The following is a 16,870-nucleotide window of genomic DNA, read 5'->3' as shown; positions in this document are numbered from 1 at the left end:
ATTAACCACATAAGTCAATCATTTAAACTCTTGGAGTCTTAGTTATTTCCTTAAGATTATAAATTATAGGAATGCTGAATGAGTATGAGGGGGTATCATTTCTATCTGATAAATAACCTACATTAAAGAATAAAAGATATGAAATAAAAATGTTCTTGCTACCCTTATCGGGGATTTTTGTGAGGAATGTTTTGTAGTCCTTAAATTTCCAAATGAATGTGAATTTTTATTTGCATTCACTTCCTGAAATGGCCACCACTAGAAAATGTACCTACAAAATATGTGTGTATACTTCATCCTTTCTTTAGTGTAACATTCAAGTTTTCCCACAATCCACAATCTGACCTCAACATACCTTTTCAATCTTAACTCTTATTACTCCTCACAAAACCCTCTCCTAAAACCATTATTCACTAGGGTTCAAACATATTTTGTTCCTACTCAGCTCCACGTTCTCTCCCTCCCTCTATCCATGACAGGTACACTCTCCCCACCTTGGGGAGATGTTCCTCCTCTCTTATCTCTATTCAAAGCCAACTCTCATCCTTCAGAACTCAAGTGCATCTACATCCTTTAGGAAGGGTACCCTGATCATTCCAGCCCATACTGACCTCTCCTCCTACAAAATCATAGTCTACACCATGTCTGTACCATTCAAAGGATTATAAATTTAGAACTGGAAGATTGCTTGATTATATGCTAGCTCAATCTTCCATTTTCCAGATGATGTCACTGAGACACAAAGAGAGTAAGCAATTTTCAAGAAAATAATTTTGAGAGATGGGATTCAAACATTTAAAATCATAGGATCATCAGATTAAAGTAGAATGGACCCTGAAGGTCATTAAGTCTACAGATTTTATTTTACAGATAAGGAAACTGAGGATCCACAAAGCTTAAGCAATTTGCTCAAAGTCATAAACTTGGTAAAATCACTCCAAATCAGAACTAGAAGGGCCCTTAGAGAGCACTGAGTCTCTTCTATGATAAGGAAAATTGAGACTCAGAGCAGTTAAACACAAGAAATGTTTAAAGTAGGAGATAGACCCAAGTGCTTTGGACTCCAAGTCCAACAATCTATCCACTATTTGATGCTGTTCTTCCCATTCCAACACATTGGGCACTTATATTCTCCATAGGAATATCTGTTTGGGTCTTCTGTTGTCATATTAATTTTCATTATCTGTGTATTCTCTTGACACCTCAATTAGACTATAAATTTGTTAATGTTTGGGGTCATCTAACAGAGGGTTGGAGATAGAGGGTTCTCAATGAACACAAGTCTTCAAGGAGAAATTTGACACAAAATGAGGAAAGAACATCATGAAACACCAATCACAAAACATACACAAAACAGCCACTAGGAAACAACTACCACAAAACACACACCTGTTCTCCTATGGTGAGATTACCACATAGTCGTATGCCACTACTCCAGATAGCCAGGAGCCAGAAGACAAGATACAGCTCAAGAGAGACTGGAAGGTGACAGCAGAAAATAACAGGCACAACTGGAGAGGAGGAGTAAGTACAAGGCCAGATACAAAGAAAGATGGCTGGAGGATGTCTTACTTTGACCAGGTCCTTTGGCAGCGTCCCAGCGTGTACCCCCCTCTCCAAATGGGCCTGATTTTTTAATTTCCTTTTCCGCTGCTTCTCCAGCCATAAGTCATCAAGGCTGGCATAACGATTCCGAGACATCATTGTAGTCTTGCCGGATATCTCCGATGGGTTTCTGTCCGCAGAGAGGAAGGGGAAAGTCCAGGTGATGTTCTCAATGGTGGAGAAAGGTCTTTGGGTGGGCACTGTGGAAAGGACCCTCTTACCATAGTGGCATACCAGCTTCTCACCTGTTCTTCCATCAGACAGCGTGTTGGGTTGGAAGGTAGGGTCCTGTTTTGTAAGCATCAAGAGAGCACATATGAATTTGGGACAGGTTTCACTTGCCCTTACCCTTTCCCATTCAGACAACAGCCTTGTGCTTTGGTTAGGACACTTAATGCATTTATGATGACTTTTGAAAATGCTGACATTTTTAGATTGAGGCCGACAAATCAATTTTATTCCCAAAGTTAATTAAGTAAGATTTGCTTTGATCAGAAGTATTACTGAATCAAGGATATTGCTGAACCAGTCTCCCTGCTATAAACATAAAATGTAAAACTTAAAATTATACAATCAAAGAAATGATGAATTCTTAGAATCATAGAACATTAGAACTAAAAAGGATTAAGAAATCCCCTAGTCTGATCTTCTTTTTATCGACAATGAAGCCAAGGCCCAGAAAAGTTAAATGATTTAACCAAACTTAATAGATATGCTATGCAAATACAAATATATTTTAATTTGTTACTGGCAAGCAGTTCAGAGAAAAGTTCTTACTTGGAAATTTAGCTTTGAGAATTAGGTCATAAATATAATTGATATTTTTTTTTCTTTCTTTCTGTAATGGAAATTACCACAGAGCTATTGAATGACAAATTATCAAGACAATTCAGTTCAAATATCCATTAAACATCTAGACTTTTGATGTACAAGACACTAAACATCCTAACATTTAATTTTTTAAAAAAGAGCTACCTAAATTGAGAGGTTCTTTGGGCATTGTGTTAAAGTAGCCTTTGCCTGCATTTTAAGAATCACCACCTTGGCAGTTTATAGAAGCCAATTGTCTTAAAAGACTTGTTTTGCCCTCTCCTCCTCTCCAGACCTACAATTTCATTGTTAGAAACCCATTTTACACAACAAGAAGCCCTTGTACTATGGCATCCAAGGGATCTCAAAGCATTTTATGTAGATTATCTAGGAGGAAAGGATGAAACTGTTCTTTTAACTGTTTCCAGAACACTGCTCAGGTAGAGGAGACGTTTGGGTAATTGCTACATGGTAAATTACTTTTTATAGGTCTTGGTAGATGAAAGGATAATAGCTTAATTGGGAGAAAAATATAACAGGAGTGAGACTCTAACCAAGTTTCACTTTATCACTCCAACTTCATACCTAGAGAAGGACTGAGGCCCAGAAAGAACAAATGATTTGCCCAATGTCAATATAATATACTATGGTATCAGTTAAGCAAGATACCACTTTCATCTACTATTTAGGTTCTATAATAGCCAGTTATTGCCTGTCATTAAGAACCAGAGTCCTACAATATGAGTTAGAAAGCATCTCAGAGGTCATCTATTTCAGCTCACAAGGTACACATTGAGAAGCCCTTCAAATCTTCTTGCAGTTAAAATAGAGTTTTGATATCAGATATTATTCCAATTAATGAGCAATTATTACTGTTTGAGATTTTTGTTACAATGATATTTTCTATAATAGAATTTTATCTCTGTCAAGGGTCAGACTAAGAAACTTCCCTAGTTGTATCTTTATAAGATAATCGAATTAATTTAGAAAGAAGATACAATTTACTGTTTAAGTAAATCAAACCATAGTACATTTCCCTTTCATTTCATAGCTTATGTTTTCTCTCCTACTCCGACTGAGAAAGAAGGGAGGGAGAAAAAGAGGGAGGAAGGGAAGGAAGGGGAAGGGAAAGGAGAAGAAAAGGGAAGAGAAGGTAAATAAAGGAGATAAAAGAAGGGAATGGAAGAAAGAGGAAAGGGGAAAGAAAAGGGAGGAAAACAAAGAAGGAAGAAGGAAGTAAGGCAGAAAGTAAGGAAGGAAGGGACGTAAAGGAAGGAAGGAAGGAAAGAAGAAGAGAAAAAGGAAAGAGGAAAAGGGTTAAAAGGAAGGAGAAAAGAAGGAAGGAAGGAAAAATTTTTCTGTAAATATTAGAAAAACATGACTGAGTAGAAGCAGTTCTTCACACAACCGCCATTATTAAAACAAAAATTATTTTAACATCACTGAATGCTGCAACAATATGAACTCAAAAGGAGCACAATAATTACAAGTATTCAAAAAGGAATAAGCATCCTAACATTGTGTTTTCAGAAAAAAAACTTGGGAAGATGCATATGAACTGATGCAAAGTAAAGTGAGTAGAACAAAGAAGAACCTTGTACAATGCAATAGCAATATCATAATGATGATCAACTGTGAAATCCTTAGCTATTCTAATCAATATACAATGACCCAAGACAATTCCACAGAAAAACAAAATCTATATGTAGAGAACTGATACAGTGCAGATTGAAATATACTTTCTCCACTCAAATTTTCTTGCTATGTTTTTATAACATGGATAATATGAAAACATGTTTTGCATGAGTTCACATGTATGATTAAGATCATATTTGCTTGCCTTCTCAATGAGTAGAGGAAGAGTGAGAGAAAGGGAGAGAATTAGAAACTCAATTTTGTTAAATTAATGTTAAAATAAAACATTTTTACATATCTAGCTAGTTTCATCCTTCCTAGAGTTAGAAACTTATTCATAGAAGAAAAAACTTTAAATGTTCAAATATAAATATAAAACAAAATACAAATATAAATACAATATATAAGACAACTAAAATAAAGTTTTAAGTGACTTTTTGTTTACATTGTTAAGATGTATCAGAGGAAAAAAAAGATGTATCAGAGGCAGGCTCAATCAATAAACATTTGCTAAGCTTGTACTATGTGACACCCCTGCCTTTCTGGCTCTGTCCAGCCCTTTCTCACTTTTGTTTTTTTTTTTTAATTTTCAAATTTTATATTTTATTTATTTATTTTTAAATTTTTAAATTTTATTTATTTTTTCACATTATTACAATAATCTTGTTGTAAAAATAAACATAACCCCTCCTCTCCCCACAAAGATAGAGAGCCCTCAAGAAAAATAAAGTGAAAGAAAAGAAGTCTGCTTCAGTCTGTATTCAGATACCATCAGCTCTGGTTTTTGGGATGGATAGCATTCTTTATCATAAGTCAATCAGAGAAGTTGCTTCAATATTTTTTTCCCCATAGTTGCTATGGCTAGCTGTATTTCCCTCCATCCTATTTCTCCCCATCCCCATTTATTCTATTCTCTTTCTCCTTTCATCCTGTTCTTCCTCAAAAATGTGTTATATCTGACCCTCTCCCACAATCTGCCCTCTCTTTTATCACCTACACCCCCTTCTGCTCCCCCATTCCCCTTTTCCCATCCTTTCCTCTTGAGTAAGATAGATTTCTATATCTTATTGTGTGTATATTATTTCTTCTCTGCACTACCTCCAATGAGAATGACAGCTCACTCATTCCTCTTCACATTTCCTCTTTCTACTCCATTGCAAAAAATTTTTCTTGCCCCTTTTGCATGAAATATCTTGATACATTCTACCTTTCCTTTCTATCTCTTCCAGTACATTCCTTTTTCATCATTGACTCCATCTTTATAATATATCTTCAAATTCAATTCCCTCCTATTCCTTATCTATAGATGCTCCTTCTTACTGCTCTAATAAATGAGAGGGTTCATATGAGTTATCAGCATCATCTTCACATGTTTGAATACATGCAGTTCAACATCATTAAATCCCTCATAATTTACCCTTCTCATCTACTCTTTCTATGCTTCACCTGAGTTCTGTACTTGGATACCAAGCTTTCTGTTCAGCTCTGGCTGTTTCATCAGGAAAGCTTGAAAGTCCCTTGTTTCATTGAAAGTCCATCTTTGCCCCTGAAAGAGGATTTCAGTTTTGCCAAGTACTTGATTCTCAATTGTAATCCAAGCTCTTTTGTCTTCTGAAATATCAGTGGTTCTTCATAAAAACAGAAAGTATAGAAAGTAAAAGAAGGGAACAAAAAAGGAGTAAAACAGGCACTTTTGCCTTCTGCTTTGAAATGGCAAATTTCCTGTTAGAGTTTTTTCTGGGCAAAGAGCGAGCATCTATTCTGGCAGAGCAAACAAAGGGTTATATTGAAGAGCTCTGCAAATGGCATTAGAAGACCTGTATTTGCACTCTGACTCTATTGCTTTAATATTAGCACATGTGGTCCTGAGAAAATTACTTAATCTCTCAGTCCAATATGACATTTCTTTCATGGTAGGAGTGCCAGAATTAATAACTGGAGACCTCCTAAAGAAAAGCTGAGGAATCCAGAGCTTAGAGCAAAAATTCTTTTGGAGCTCTTGCATCAATTCAACTAGATGCAATTTCTTGTGCAACTTTGGTTAAGTCACTTCCCTCTCTGGACTTCAGTTTCCTCATCTATACCATGAAGGGACTAGACTGAATGATCTCTAAGCAACTCAGGTTCAATATTCTATATTCTAATCATGTGTAAAAGAGTTAGATAGTTATGGGAGGGGAGTACGGCCAAAGCTCCTCACCTTCAATCCTGTCCTGTCTCTTATCTACCCCCACTCATTTCTGTATCCATACCAAATGATCCTGAATTGGAGAATGAAGAGGGTCAGGCTTCCACTTTCCTCCCTGCACAGTATACCTCCAATCCCATGGGAAGGCTGCTAGAGCAACCAGGTTTTTCTTCCTTTAGAATCAAAAGTACCTAAACCCTAAAAGAGAGGAAATTCCCAATGTAGACCCTACCTTTCAAACACCTATAAATGTTCGATTTCTGTCTCACAAATATATGTTATTCTCTCATAGTTAAAAAAAATCTAAAAACAAAAAACTTAGACTGTGCTGTAAAAATCTTAATGAAAAAGTCTCTCATTAATCACATTAGTGGGTTTGGAACTGATAGGGTGAGGGTGATGCTGACATGCTATCATGTTCTGAAAAAGCCTCAATCTGTTGTGACCTAACCTTTCTCTGTCCAAGAGATTCTCTATTCCCTGTCATGAAGCTTCTCTCTGAAGAAGAAATAAAAACAGCTATACCTTTCTCCCTTCATTGGTGAGGTGAGGGACTACAGGTGGGGAAGACCCTCCCCACAGTATCAGATCCAGACTATTGAACTAATGGGCAGAGAAGACAAAGTATTTTGTCAGAAATGAAGGTGAGGTAAAGAAAGAGATAACTTAAAAGATAAATAGTTAGGTTTAAAAAATTGCTTAGTCTTTGCCTCCTATCTGGTAAACCCACCCCTCTGCTTAACCCTTCTAGGACTCCCTCCATTTGTAAGCTTCTGTATTTGGAACACTCTGGGTTAGAAAATACCAAAATTCCTATCTGATCTACAGCTCCTTGGTTATAAGTTCAGGGGTGAAAAACTGCTCAGACTCACTTGGATGGGAGCCTTTGCCTAATCAGAACACGCCACCATAGCTGCCCTGACTTTCTGAGCTGCCAGAACTGCCCAGAAGCATGGACCCAAGCATGCCAATCTATCATGTTCTTCCTCAGTCTGCCATGCCTAAAGACACTAATGTCTGAGCTTCCTTGGTGATGCTCCTGGTGCCATCTCTTTCTTATGTCTTCCCAGACTTGCTTTGGAAACAATTCCAGCTCCAGTGTGAGAAGTCTGGGGGACTTGTGGTTTAGAGGTGTCATCCCACAGTGAGGGCTCATTGGACTGCTCTTAATACCCTTTCCTCCTTGTTCCTGTCTCCTGCTTCCTTAGGTGTCTCTAGGTTATTCACATGACCATCCTTTTGCAGCCTTCCCTTAAAGGTATCAGATAAAAGGATTTATTCCTTTCAACAGTCAGAAGAATAGTAGAGCTGACTTTGAAATCAGGCAGGTTTAAATTTAAATATGACCTCAGATCACATACTGCCCATGTGGCTCTGGGCAAATCACTTCATCTTCAGGGTCCCAGGCAACTTTCTAAGATTATGAATTGCTGTATGGGTTTGGGAATATGAGTAAATGAAATATCCTCACTCTATACCAATAAAATTACTTTGCAAGGCAATGGGATTAATTGAGTTGCCCAAGTTAAGTAATTATTAGGTATCTGAGACCGCATTTGAACTCAAGGCTGGATTTGAACTCAAGTCCTCCTGACTCCAGAGCTCCAGAGCTCCACTGTGCCACCTAACTGCCTCAGGACTGTTTTTTAAAATCCCCCAAAACTGCTTTCAATATAGATTAGATCATCTAATTCTTCCATGAAGCACTTTCAGTTCTAGCAATGAATCCTAACATACCCTAATAGATTTTTAGCAAATCACCCCCCATTATTTCAATTTAATTTAGCTCAATTCACCTCACTTCTCTTTCATAGTGTAACAGTACAGACAATGGGGAGGCCTCACATGGACAGAAGATGCTGGCTAATTCCTGGGTCATAGAAAGCCTTTTCTTGCTATATTCAGACAGCATTCTTCAGAGCAGCCACAAGAGGGAGCATTCACATACTCTCCGAATTACCTGCCTATTCCCCCCAAAGGGCTTTGCATTGGATTGAGTTCATTTTTATTTATTTTCTTCCCTCTCATATATAGTTATATGTCTGCTGAATTTCTTCATCTGTGTATATGGACACTTTTAGATTTTCCTGGCAAAATACAAGACTCCTCTATTTCAATGTCCTGGTCCTGTGGATTGGGTTAAGTTTCCAAAGACAGGGTATGAGATGAGGAGTCCCCCCTAAATCTTAACCAGTGGCTTGTTACAGGGTCTAAAGTTCTAGGAGTTTTCATCATTTTGAGTTGACACTGAAGGTCCTACTATTTGCTGATGGACTTTGCTTTTTGAAAAACAAATCGACAGTATATAGTAAAAGCTATAAAAATAATCAAACCTTTTACTTCAGGGATTTCACTGTCAATAATAAATATACCCTTTAAAGTGCTCTAACAAAAAGCAGTCTTTTCAAAGACCATGAATTTAGAAGCAAAAGGTAAGTTAGAGGACTTCTAGTCCAATTAACTTATTAATGAGGGAACTAAGACCCAGAACTTAAGTGATTTTCCAAGGTCATAGAGATAGAAATAGAAGAATCAGGTTGTGAATCAAGGTCTATCTGACTCCAAATCCAGATTATTTCTTTTATTTACAGAGGGTGATTATGGTAGTATTGGCTATACCCAAAAAAATAGAAGCTCCCTAAATGTCTGTTGTATGTGAATATTTACATAAAATTTTGATGCAATTTTACAATAAGGCCAATGTATGGAGAAAATGAGGAAATCTGGAAAGGCCATTTTTAAAATAATACAACAAAGCAAAAAAAAAGGTAAAAACAGATTAAAGTGTATATACTAACTACACTAGATAAAAGAAAAATGAAGATAATGAAAAAGCAAGGAGAATGTATGAAGGGTTAAATAAATCATGTTCCTTTAGTGTATTTCTACAATAAGACCACTGAATGAGGAGTACAAAGAAATCTAGAAAGACTATTATGAAATAATGCAAAGCAAAAAAAAAGACCGAAACAGAAGAATTGAATATATAATAACCACAACTAGACAAGAGAAAAGGAGAATGAAGATAAATGAAAAGAAAATCTTAATGAGGACTTGGTCATTAAGACTGAAAAAAATGTCATGCATTGAAATCAACCAATTTATAAATGTAAATATTTGCTAAGTAAGTTTAATTGGACATATTGATGTCTGAAGTTAAATTTCTAATTAAGCATTATTTTTAAAAATCATCTCCTAAGGAAAAAATTTCATCATTTGATCAACAAATTACAAGTCTAGTAGTGTGATAGCAGTGATAGAGACTTCCATTATCTGTATATCTACTGAAGCTCAGTATCTGCAAAATACAGAGAAGTGAATTAATTCCTTTTTTGACTTCTCTAATGATAGTTTCATCCTTTAAAAGGTCCCTTTAATTTGGATCTAATTCTCAATATTAAAAAGTACTAGTTTACTGAGCCAAAAATGATGGGAGCCTTAGAGAGAGAAGAATCACTTCATTTGGTATTTTGTGATAGAGAAGAACAAAGTCAGAAGTAGCCTAACATGCAGAGATTTAGTGGAAAAATCATGGATTCAGAGAAAGAATAGGTTCCTATGATTTAGTTTCCATGAACTAAAATTCTGTAGAGGACATCAGCCTCTCAGTAGGCCCTCAGTGATTGAAACTCTAAAAACACAAAGGGAAATCATTTTTAACAAGGGAGAAAAGGGAGTTATCTCAATAGACTAGCATGGATACACAAGGAACTTATTATTATATATTCAATAAAGGATTATATAATATATTTAATATGTAACACATCCCATATATTATATATTCAAGGAAATATTTTTTAAATGTAGAAAAGCTGGAAGCAATGATAGCTAAAACTGTGAATGAATTGAAAAGTGTGACATGGTCCTTTAAGATAGAATGTTAGGAGTACTGAACTGAAAAATTTCCTGAAAGAAGATGATGAGGAAAATCAATGACAAAAAAGAGGTTTTAAACTACATTGGGGGGGCGGGGATAAGAAGGAATAATTCCATTGCTCAAGTTGCTTGGGATAATGATAACAAACAATGGACAAAGGTAAGTTGCTTAACTTCTTTTTCTTTTTTCTATTAATTAGAGTGGGGAAGAATACAACCAAAAAAATGGCTATTGGGGATTTGAAACCCAAGAGAGCACATGCTGCCTCTGTCAAGTTCAAGTCACCAGGTCCAAATGGACCTAGGGCACTGAAAAAATTAAAAGAGGTGATTGCTGAGCCATTGCTCATTATCTTTGGAAGTTGTGGATAATGAAAGAAGTATTCCAGTATTGAACTTCACCAAATGAGGTAGCCAATGTCATAAGTGGGAAGAAAATTGAATCTGAAGACTACAGGTCACTGAGCCAGTTTCTGACATTCTAAAATGTGTTCCACCCCCCCCCCCCAACAAATGATGTTATAAAGAGCCAAATGGCCCTTGATGGGAAAAAGATTCTCCATTCATGGTCTACACCATTAGAATATAAGCTCCTTGGGGTTATGGATTTCTTTTTTTTCAGTGTTTATCACCATGACTGTTACAAAGGAAAAATCAACTGGTGTGCAATGTATAGAAAGCTGGCCTAGAGTCAGAGAGGCCTAAGCTGACATCTGATCTCAGATGCATACTAGCTGTTTGACCCTGGGCAAGTCATTTTACTTTCATTTGTTTTTGTTTCCTCAACTATAAAATGGGGATAATAATTGTGTTTATCTAGTAGGTTGTTGTGAGGATCAACTAAGATAGTATTTGCTGTAAGCCTTAAAATGTTATCATTATTTTTATGATTTTTCTAATTTACCTATTTATTTTATACTTGATTTTCAGTTGTGCCCAACCCTCCATAGCCCTATTTGGGAGTTTCTTGGCAAATATACTGAAGTGGTTTGACATATCATTCTCTAGTTCATTTGATAGCTGAGGAAACTGAGGGGAGCAGGGTTAAATGACATGCCCAGGGTCACATAATTTATGTCTAAGGTTGGATTAGAACTCAGGGAGGGGTCTTCCTGACTTCAGTTCCAGATCTCTATCCACTGCATTACCTAGCTGTCCTGTCAACAAAAGGAAACAAGTTAAGTCTTTCATAATCTGTTTTTTATATTCTACAGGTATTAATTATATATCTGTTATATCTAAGTCCTAGGGATATAAAGGCAGATATAAAATAGTCCCTGCCCTCAGGGAGGCTAAACAATATTGATGAAACCATGTTGCCAGGCTCTTTATGATCCCTGCTCTCATAAGTGTGTGTGCATGCAAGTACACACACACACACACACACACACACACACACACACACACACACACACACACACAAACAATCTTTTTAGTCATGTTATTGAATCTTGCCAGAAATCAGTCATATTCATTGGCCTAAATTGTTTTATATGTGTTATTTTTGTCTCCTCAGATGGATTATAAGTTAGTGGAGGGAAAGATGATGATTTACTCTTCTCCTGTAGCTATTTACCATACTTAGTACAGAGTTAGGCCCTAGATAAGTGCTTAATAAATTTTAATAACTCACATTTATATGCTACTTTTTACAAGGTGCTTTCCTCATAAGAATCCTGTGAGGTAGATAATCTAAGTAGCATTCTATTTTACTGATGGGAGAACTGGGTTCAGATAGACTACATGGCCTGCCCACAGTCACATAGCCTGTAAGCAGAATAATTAAGGTTTTATCTCAACTCTTAAGCCTCAAAGTTCTAAGTTCTTTTATTGCACTGCATTGTACTCTGTTCAAAATCTAATTTGATTAGATGCAATTCTACCTAATTCATGGTTGGGTGGTCCATAGGGCTGTCTCTATGTGACATTTTTTATTTTCTTTGGGTCTAGATTTGAACTCTCATTCATTATAAAAAAACAGATTTTATAAAACAATGCATATTCATCTAGAAGTGAGATGCACAGTGGGTAAGTGTGATTTTGTGGAGTGCTCACCTTATTTTCCAGGACCTCCTGAGTAGAGGATGCTGTGGCCAGGCTGCCCTGGGATAGGGTGCTTTTCCCACTCTCTTCCTTTTGGCTCTCATGGTCCAGGTCATGCAAGGAAAGTAGGAAAGTGGCTCGGGGTTTGAGGGTCTTTGGCCTCTCAGGAGCCTCAGAACTGCCATCTGTATTATAGCAGTTCCCCAAAGAAATCATGGAGATGGCATTGACCCTTCCAGAGTATTGGAAGCTTCTACGCTGAGCATTGGGCCTGGGGCTCTGGGGTTTAGGACTCATAGGCTTGCAGGGCATGTCCCTGCTGTCATACACAGGGGAGCAAGGATAGCTAAGGGATGTGAGGTGATGGATTGGGGGACTGCCAGGTGATTTCAGCCAGGCTTCCTCAGGAAAGATAGCCAGACTACTACCCATTGTCTGCAGGAATTCTCCACTTTCTTGGTTGGTCATACATTTGATGGCTGGTTCACTTTTTCTCCTTTGATCTGGTGATACTAAATCCATTGCTGTCATAGCAGAGCAGGGGACTTGCAGAGGGACATCAGAAACACTTAGAAAGACCTGCTCCTTGGACTGCCCATCCTTGTTCTTGGTTAGTTTTTCACTCTCGTCACTGACTCCTTGCAGGGGACAACTTGGAGATCTCAGGACTTCCCGAGGGTGAGTGGGGCTCACTAAGGATGGCCTTCTTATTCCATCACTTTCTTTGCCTTTCAGTAGTGTCTTCCAGGAGCTTTGTCTGACTTTGGTCTTCTCCTTTTCAATCTTAAGGGAACATCTAGAACTCTGGTCAGCATTGTCCTTCTCTGGACCTTTAGGCTCAAAGAAGTTAGAAAAGGATTTATGAGCAAGAGCCAACCTTGTTCTGATTTTTTTTTCTGTGCTTTTGAATCGTTTTGATTCATTACTTTCAGAAGATAACCGTCTGGTAGGGAAATCTTCTGGTATCTCCATATCATTATTTTCTGTTAAGCTTAATCTGCCTCCTTTTTCTCCTCCCCCTTCTCTATCACATTTTACACTTGGATAGGGAACAGTCATGTCTAAGTCTTCTAAAGGAATCCTGCCAGGCCCAGAAGCCCTCCTTAAACTAATCCTATTAAATGGACCTTTTTCATTGAATTCTTCATCATCTGAAAATTCCAAGGTGCCGCTTTCCTTGCTCAGGGTAATTACAGTGGACAAGTCAGGATTCAATGCTTGAGGGCCCTGCTGCATACCATCATTTTTGCCTACTTCTGGATCATCTACCTTTATCTTGCTGATGCGGGTACTGTTACCTAAAATATTTTCAACCCCTGAGGTTTTATTTTTCTTAAAGGAGGCCATTTTGGAAAAAACAAGAAACTTGGAGGGCCTTCCAGTTATTCCAGTCTTGTTTCCTTTTGAAACTTTAGAGAGACTGAAGTTACTTCCCAAACGATGATGGGAAGGTGCCTCCAGGTCTTCACAGCTGATATTGCCAAAACTAATGTCAAGTAGTTCAGAACTAGTTGGATCTAAAATTTTTTCTAGACTAGAAGACTCAGGCACTGTGAGTCTATGGTTATGTTCATCAGCTTCTCCTTCCTCTAAGATAGAGCTCAGGTTGGTTTCTGTATTAGGAAAATCATCACCAGGGCTCAGTGACCTCAAATATTGGTTCTCCCTTTCAACTCCTTCCCCTTTGGGAGTAATTTCTGCATTAGTTGTGTCTCCCAAGGTTGCATCAGACAGATTCAGACAACCAGATGTTTGAATGACATCTGTCTCCTCCAGAATCAAATGAGCCACACAGATGTCATGTTCATTCTCTTTCTCTAGAGCTAAATCCACTTGCTTTGTATGAAGTCTGGCCCCTGAGTTCTGGCTATCAACCAGTGGCTCCCCTTCAGAGTTATCATTAAGTCCGTCATCAATATTCCCGTTTAGCCTCTCTGAGTGGAAGGATTCAGTCCTTAGGATGCTTGAATCATTTCCCTGTGTTCCTTCCAAAAGCAAGTTAATATCATCCTGGGGCTCCTCCTCCTGGGCAGCATCAAACACCTGAGTTACTTCCAAGGCTATTTCCTCAGCTACCTGTTGTCCCCAGTCTGTGTTCTCTCTGAGCACATTCACAATCAGTGCATCATTTTTGCTTTCTGTGATAGTGGATTCATGTCCACATTCACTGTCATCAGTTTCTACTTCTTCAGCCCTATTAAGCCCACAGAAAGATGAGCTGGCATCACCAGATGATCCAGAGTTTTCATCCTGGAAACTTTCATGGGTCTTACTTGGACAAATTTCTGAAACAAAATTTGTAGGATTTGGTTTCCGCCTGGTAGCTTGCAAACCCTTCTGCTCCACAGCTATAATGATGAGTCCTGATTTGCCCTTAGTATTTGTCTTGGCCTTAGGCTGCTGGAAAACTGGAGGGGGTGTGGTCCTATCAGCTGATCCAGAAGCATAGGCTTTGTCCTCAGTGCTGGCTTCTGGCAAAGGGGTTCCAATCACATCAGAATAGTCTCCTGATTCCCTGTTTCTACAGCTGGGATCTGATGCAATAACTTCATCTGCTTCCTTTGCAATGTCTCTTTCTCTTGATTTCAGTGTGGTCTCTGGATCATCTGAACTCAGATTCAGACCAGAACAACCCATCGGGTCTCTATCCCCTACCCAGGCCACACTCTTGCTCCAATGGCTTGAGGATTGAAGCTCAATTTGTTTGAGGTTAGTGGAGAGACTTATTTTCTCACTTGGAACATCCTTTGCTGTATAATTACCAGCTTGATTTCCTGTCTTGACAGAAATATCTACAGGATGCTTTTGTTTATCATCCACACTGGCAGCTTTGGAGGTAGCATCAATACCACGAAGCAACTCACGAGTTTCTCTGTCGTGTTTAGACCTGCAATTGGTGGGTGCAGGCAGTTTCTCAGCATTGATGCTCAAGGACTCTGACGTGGGGTGTGTAGAAATCTGGCACTGCTCTGAATCATGTCCTGACCAGCCTTTCAGCTTGAGGTCTTCCCCAAACAGGCCCTTTTCTAAATTAAAACCATGGAGGTCTGGCTGATCCTCTAGGTCAGTATCACCCCTTTGGGAAGCAGTGGGTAGCTGTGGGAGCTGGCTGGGTTCAGGGTCTAGGCAGGCACCAGGACTAGTGATGTGGATCCTTAGAACTTGCTCCACTTTTTTTGCTTCCTTAGAATGGTTCCCAAACTTGAAAAATTCTTTTCTCCTGAGGCCCTCAGGATGTCCTGTGGGGAAGCTTACTATAGAAGCGGTTCTCCTAAGTACACTTGGACACTGACACTGGTATTCTGAAGATTTTTGAGAACCAATAGTCTTGTTTTGAGAACCAATATTTTCTGGAACACTGTACCATAGTTTAGTCTGTAGGATGTTAGGGTTTCTGACAGGAGGCCATTTGGGCAGATTTAGACAGAATGGGCACCTGAGGAAATCTGTTTCTCCTCTTGTCCCTGGAATTTTCTTCCTTGTTCTTGAAAATAAAGAGATTTCACTATTATAGAATTTCCTCCTGGGACAACCTATGTGGGACACTGACCCAAGCCAAAGATGTGGTGCCAATTCTTCTTTGCTCCTTTTGGGTTCAAGTCTGTTTTTCTCAAGGGAACTATCTGATAAACTCCGGCCCCATTTGCAGGACCAAAAAGGAAACAGATGGGATGCTGGAGCCCTCAAGAAGCTTTCTGATTTGGAGTCTTCAAGAGGAGAGTCTGATATCACTGTAGGACTTTTCTCTGTGATTTCCTTGGCTGGTGAGAGGTTACCATCCTCTTTTCTGCTTCCAGAGCCAATGTCAGTTTGGAGAGGGATGCTTATCAACAGAGATTCAAAAGGAGACTCAGAGTCTTGCTCTAAGCTGGACAGTTCTGTCTCTTCTGTCTGTCCTTTCTCAGTTCCCTCAGAGAATATGAGTTCACCTATACAGGTAGATCTCTTTAAGTCAGGTGGCAACTTCATGTGTTGCTCTGTCCCAAGCCCCTGAGTATCAGCCAGATGAAATTCCTGAGGTGAATTGGCTGCCCCCAAATCTGAAGGCACATCGCATGTTGCTTCCTTCTCACAAGCTGGGAAATGTGAACTGGGACAGGTTTCTGCTGTGATGTCACTGGGAATTGAGTCGTTATCAGAAGCGCTCTCAAATGGCTCAGTTTTTACATCCGATGGACACTCACTCTGATGAGACTGGGTCTCAAAATAATCCTCATCAGTTTCCTGGCTCAACCTTTGCTTGTCTACATTCACTGTGGAAGAGAGAAGCTGATTGTCTTCCAACTCAATGTCACCTGTTGAAGGCTCTGTTGGCTCTGGCGTCTGAAAACAAAAGAAAAGGATTCAGAAATAAATAGATGCTCAGGCAGACCACTATATACTTATGTTGTCCCTTCCTTTATGAGGAGGTCAGGGAGACTCAGAAACATCTCATTACTCCTTTGTACCCTTGCAAAGCAAGATACAGCTATTAATAATTGCATTTTATTGATGAGGAAACAGGTTAATTAATGAATGCATAGTAAATGTGTGGCAGAACCGGATCCAAATATATGGAAAAGAAAAAAAATACCTCAAGGTAAAATCACATAAAAAACAATCAACATAGGTGGAAGTATTGTTGTAGCATATATTATGGCTAAAGACAGAATTCTGGCTAATTTTTAAGAAAATGGCAAGGTTAGTTTTGGTCTAAGCTAAGGACCCTAAGCA

The 16,870-nt window shown here is 38.5% G+C and overlaps 1 protein-coding gene across 3 annotated transcripts in view; it reads right to left on the bottom strand.

The window, feature by feature from the left end:
* ARHGEF4 (Rho guanine nucleotide exchange factor 4) overlaps positions 1–16,870 on the bottom strand; it is a 524,411-nt gene that overhangs the window by 248,987 nt on the left and 258,554 nt on the right. For all 3 annotated transcript variants that reach the window (XM_074214904.1, XM_074214905.1, XM_074214906.1), the window contains 2 exons: positions 12,170–16,480; positions 1,573–1,893 (listed from right to left, as the gene is read on the bottom strand). In XM_074214904.1, the coding sequence (XP_074071005.1) occupies positions 1,573–1,893; positions 12,170–16,480 (4,632 nt within the window). The remainder of the gene's footprint in view (positions 1–1,572; positions 1,894–12,169; positions 16,481–16,870) is intronic.

Source organism: Macrotis lagotis, chromosome 1, assembly GCF_037893015.1.
Source record: "Macrotis lagotis isolate mMagLag1 chromosome 1, bilby.v1.9.chrom.fasta, whole genome shotgun sequence".
Lineage (NCBI taxonomy): Eukaryota > Metazoa > Chordata > Mammalia > Peramelemorphia > Peramelidae > Macrotis > Macrotis lagotis.
Note: the sequence above shows the minus strand (reverse complement) of the source record. Positions and strands in the feature narration are given on the sequence as shown.